Source organism: Dendrobium catenatum, unplaced genomic scaffold (genome assembly GCF_001605985.2).
Source record: "Dendrobium catenatum unplaced genomic scaffold, ASM160598v2 fragScaff_scaffold_1293, whole genome shotgun sequence".
In the NCBI taxonomy this organism is placed as follows: domain Eukaryota; kingdom Viridiplantae; phylum Streptophyta; class Magnoliopsida; order Asparagales; family Orchidaceae; genus Dendrobium; species Dendrobium catenatum.
In genome coordinates, this window is record NW_021319755.1 from 183,761 (window position 1) to 189,296 (window position 5,536).

The 5,536-nt window shown below is 51.5% G+C and overlaps 1 protein-coding gene across 1 annotated transcript; it reads left to right on the forward strand.

Moving 5' to 3' along the window:
* Positions 1–2,815: 2,815 nt before the first annotated feature.
* LOC110102474 lies at positions 2,816–3,568 on the forward strand. Its single transcript, XM_020830825.1, has one exon. It carries the CDS (start codon positions 2,816–2,818, stop codon positions 3,566–3,568), a length of 753 nt encoding a protein of 250 aa, XP_020686484.1.
* The last annotated feature ends 1,968 nt before the right edge of the window (positions 3,569–5,536 follow it).

Below are 5,536 nucleotides of genomic sequence, written 5' to 3' on the forward strand. Positions count from 1 at the left end.
TCTCTCTCTCTCTCCCTCTCCCTCTCCCTCTCCCGCACCTAACCCTCACCCTCTCCTCTCCCTCTCCCTCTCTCTCTCTCTCTCTCTACCTCTCCCCCTCTCCCTCTATCTCGCTCTCTCACTCTCTCTCTCTAACTCTCTGTCTCTCCCTCTCTCTATCTTCCTCTCTCTCTCTCTCCTTTTCCCTCTCAATCTCTCTCTCTCCCCCTACATGCGTCATTTCGGCCTCGTATTTTCTCTCTCCTAGTTTCTAGTGAGAGATTCTCTTGAGATGGCGGGGCTGACCGAACCCCCCCTTCGGTTCTTACGGGGGCTGTGGTGACGGGAGAACGGCTGGCGATGATCGGAGGAAGTCAGGTGTTGGCGTAGGAGGGGTGAGGAAACCGGGGGAGAAATCTCCTAGCAAGGCTTTGGCTCGGACGAAAGGCAAAGGTGAGGACCAAGGTAGATCTGGTTCTGACGGACCGTCGACGGATCGATGGGAGGTGAAAACGCGAAGTAATGACTTGATGGTGGTTATGCCGACCACGGCTACTGGACTCTTGGCCGGATCTGATGGAAGTAAGTTGGATTGTTCTCGCCTAGGGCTTCTAAGGACCCTGCGCTAAGGGCGCGTATGAACTTGTCGCTCAACCCGGCGTTCAGCCCGGGGGAGCCGCCTGCTGAGATGGAGGAATGCGACCCCACGGAGGACTTCCGTGATGATGAAGAGGAGATGTTTGATGTGAACGCAGCGATGCCAAGGAAAGCTTGCCCCTTGGAGGTCATCCCGGAAGTTACAAAATGGCACAGTTCGGTGCTGAACAGGTCGGACAGCGTTGCTGAACCGAAGGACTTGATCATGGAGGCTGTTGAGCCAGTGAAGCTTATGGACCAGGAAGGGGGAATGTCATCCCCTTTACCTCAGATACCATTGGAAGGCATGCAGGATGTTTGTGGAAATGCCGGATCGGGTGTCACCAGTATTGGCTCGGGTGAGCCTGCAGCCAAGACTTTCCCCCCTAGGCCGGTGTTCTCCAATAAGCATGAGAACCCTTGGCATAAATCGTCGCACATCCAGGTGCAGCGGCCTGACAAAATCAAGGCGTTGGTGGATGACAGTTGTCCTTAACCTGGAGCGTGTCAAGGCAAATTTGTCCATGCTTGATTGTGCGGTGGTCGGTAAGATTTTAGGGAAGAAGGTTTCGTTCTTCTTGCTAAAATTGGAGATACATAGAAAATGGGGCGGATTCGGGGAGTTTCAACTCACGACGTTGGGTTCAGACTGTTTTCTTTGCATCTTTACCTCTACGGAGATTCGTGATGTGGTTCTTAGTGGCGGCCCCTGGTTCATCGGAGGTAACTTGGTTGGGCTGGATAGGTGGACGCCTGGATTCTCTCCGGCATCTTTGGAAGGCTTCTCTTCCCCGGTGTGGATTAGGATGCCCAATCTCCCACTTCAATATTGGGACGAGTGCAATATATCCCGCATTGCCTCTCGGATTGGCACACCTCTATGGATTGACGCCCAAACTGGTAATTGGGGACGACGCGAGTACGCACGAGTTTGTGTCCGGATGAACTTAGCCAAGCAACTCCTGGCTAGAATATGGATTGATGGGCTCAATGGGCGCTTCTACCAGAAGGTAGAGTACGAAGGTATTGGTCTTATGTGCTATGGATGCGGGCACGTGGGTCACCGTAGGGACTCTTGTCCAATTAAGAGCGTTGTTCAGGCTCCTTCTACCGGGAAGCAGGTCATGCCAGAAAGGAGATTCGAAAAGGGTGAAAGTAGCAAGGTAGGAGGGACATCTAACAAGCCGACCAAGCAAGCCCAGGAGTAACAAGGGGGGGTGGGGATTGATCATGACACGACGAGCGCCCCTCTTCGTGAGCTGGACATCCCGGCACGGGAAACCACTTGTGCCCCCCTGGATGACACTGATGGGGAACGTAATGACGAACTGAATAATGCCAAGGCGGATGAGGACCTTGTGGGACCTTGGATCCAAGTCCCCCCTCGCAAACGTAAGGGGAGCAAGCCTACGGTAAGGAATTCAGCGGAAATTTTAAAAAACCTCTGAGAAAGCCCCCAAGGCAAGTGGATTTGCATACGGTCAAGGAGCCACTGAATGTAATCAAGCCTGCTAGGAAATAGGCCAAACTGGGGATTAACTACCCTTTGTTGTTTTCTGCGGGCACTAAGCCGGGGGGCCTGATGGCTAATAGGTCCACGGGAGGTGTGGGCTTCCACCTTCTGGCTTCTGACCGGGAGCTCCCTTTAAAAAAAGAAGAAAGGAAGTAACTGATGAATCTGGCGGTGGGGGCGCCCCCCCAATGGTTAATTAATGTCGTCCATCATTTTCTGGAACTGTAGGGGGCCCGTAAGAAGCAGACGGGCCACTTCCTACGCAGCCTCATTGCTGGTAATGAGGTGATTTTTGTCGGGCTAACCGAAACTATGATTGAGGATATCTCTAGGATGGAGGTGAACGTGCTTGTTGGAGCCAACTGGGACTTCCTGCATTTCCCAGCCAACGGGAGGTCCGGTGGCCTGCTGGCGCTATGGCGCAGAGACTGTTCGCTCTTTGTGGCTACTAGAATGATGGAACAAGCTTTGGTGGGACACCTGGTGCTGCCTAACCGCCAGAAGTGGACTGTGGCAACTGTCTATGGGTGAAAGAACTACCATTCCAGACGCTGCCTGTGGGAGGTTCTAAGGTCGTGTATTGATGCCGATCTCCCGACCATCGTGGGGGGGGATTTCAACTGCTGCCTTGACCATAATGAGAAGCGTGGGGGCCGCAGATTCGGGTTTCCCATTGGGGCACAAGAGATGTCGGCTTTCATGGTGGATAAAGACTTACATGATCAGGGATTCACTGGTCCGAAGTTCACGTGGTCGAATAATAAACAGGGCTCCAATAAGGTCTGGGTACGATTGGATCGCGTCCTGATGAATTCTGTGGGCCTGCAATTTTATCCTCTAGCTTCCGTCAAGCATATGTTACGGCTTGCTTCGGACCACTGCCCGCTACTCTTGAGATTAACGAATGAGCCTGCGAATCCCGGGAGTAAATGGATCAGATTTGAGGATGTGTGGAGAACCTTCCCGGCCACCTGGAAAGTTTTTTGGAAGAGCTGGACCAAGCACGATCACGGGCAGCCAGATGATGTCCTGAACCGCAAGTGTTCAAGGACCCTCCGATCTCTGTTCTTATGGAGTCGTAATCATATGAAGGACCTGGGGGAAACGAAAATTGTGCTTGAGGCGCGTCTCGCTGAACTCCAGCTTCTAGAGAGTTCACCGGTGGGACTGAACTCTGTGCAGGAATCGGAGTTAAGGAAAACTGCTAATGATCTGATTACTAACCTCGCCAGAACAACGACTTGGTGGAAGCAGTGCGCCAAGACTCGGTGGATTGAGGAGGGAGATGCGAACTCCCATTTCTTCCATTCATCTGCCTCGGCTCGCCGGAGGAGCAACCGTATTGTTGAAATTCAGACAACTAATGGAGAAAGAACCTCCGACCAGAACAAAATTCAGGAGGAATTCCTGAGATTCTTCACGGCTAAATGGAGAGACTGACCGGTTTCTCTGGAAGGTTGGCCAAACTTCGATAGGGATGATATGATCCCCGAGCAATTTCGGGAGACCTTGGACGCCGCGGTTACTAAACTGGAGATCCCTCAAGCAGTTTTTAGCATGGGGAACAACCGCTCGCCGGGGCTGGACGGTATCACTGCTTCGTTTCTTAAATTTTACTTGGAAATCATTAAAAGTGATGTTATTTGTGCTATTTTGTATTTCTTTGCTACTAGTTCTATGTGCACAAGCTGGAAAGACACCCTTGTGGTTCTTCTCCCCAAAACCACGGATGGTTGTGTACCGGCGAAGTTCAAGCCAATCAGCTTATGCCAATCCTTTTACAAGGTGATAGCCAAAATTTTAATCAACCGCATCACGCCGGTCCTGAGCCACATTGTCAGCAAGGAACAAGGAGCCTTCGTCCAGGGGAGATCCATCTCTGGTCATGGTATGGTGGCCCAAGAGATGCTTAACAAGTTCCGTTACTCTCAACAGAAGGCGAGCATGATGGCCATCAAAATCGACATGGAGCAGGCCTATGATTGTATGGCATGGGACACGCTCTAACTAGTGTTGACACGGATGGGATTCCCCAACCGTATGAGCCAATGGATAATTCAATGCGTGGCTAGGCCACGATTTTCTTTACTGATCAATGGGAGCAGAACACTGTGGATTCAAGAGTATTGCGTATTGCAGCAAGGGTGCCCCCTTTCGCCTTATCTTTTTATCCTATGTTCTGAGCTCATGTCCAAGAATTTTCGCACATGGGGGGCGCAACTGGGGGTACCGATTGTCCGGGGAGCTGACCAGATTTCGCACCTATTGTATGCGGACGATATTCTGGTGTTTGTGGAGGTTAGCAAGTATAATGCTAACTGTATTCGGGACATTTTCAATGACTACTGCAAATGGACGGGGCAACGCATCAACAGTGAGAAGACTGCTATTCTCTTTAACAAGAGGTGCCCGAAATGGAAGCAAAGGGCGTTCGCTAAGATGCTGGGATACCGGAGAGTTGATTCGGTCGATTACCTTGGATTAATTTTGACCCAGAGGAGGTTGAAGACCACTGACTTCGCCAAAGTCATTAAGAGTGCGCACGATAAGACAAATTTATGGGGAAAGAAGCATCTTTCCTATGCGGGTAGAGCCATGCTTATCCGTACTTCTCTGCTTCCTATCCCGGCCTACATTATGACCCATACGGAGGTGCCGAACAGTGTGCTTAATTCGATCGAGCGGCTAGGCCGGTGATTTCTGTGGCAGAAAGACTCCAACAGTAAGGGAATGCACTATGTGGCGTGGAAGGACCTTTGTGCTCCATGTGATCACGGGGACTGGGGTTCCACGATTTGGTGGAATGGCGTGAACCTTTACGTGCCCGGTTGGCCTGGATGGCCCTGCATGAGGACTCCCTGCTATATAAGGTGATGAGATTGATTGGCAGAGTCAGAACCGTTCTATCACTTGGAAGGTGATCAACGATGGGATGGGCGCCCTGGCGGGCATCCTTCGTTGGCATATTGGTGACGGGATGAACATCCGTGTGTTACAGGACTGCTGGATTTTGGACCGCACTATTGATCGATGGCCGACCTTTGTTTGTGTTGACGAAGTGGAGAATGCTAAAGTGGGAGGGCTACTCAATGACGATTGTAGCTGGAATGAGGAAGCGGTGGAGAGGAACTTTGGGGCGGTTATGGGTTAGTGTATCCTGAACATTGACACGAACTTGGAGGAGGGCATCGATAAGCCAGAACTTACGCTTTCTTGTTTTGGCTCCACTTTAACCGCAACGGTTATGAAGGCTAAGCTTGGGACCTCGGATTACAAGTTCGGATGGATCATTAAGCTTCGGCTGCATCCGAGGGAGAAATTCCACTGGTGGAGGCTGCTCCGGGACGCCATCCCCACTAACGTTTGGCTTTCTCGGAGGGGGTTATCGAGCTCCACGATTTGTCAGTG

Bases quoted from the DNA above. Each gene is read 5' to 3' on its own strand.
- LOC110102474 (XM_020830825.1), top strand. From the start codon at position 2,816: ATGTCGGCTTTCATGGTGGATAAAGACTTACATGATCAGGGATTCACT.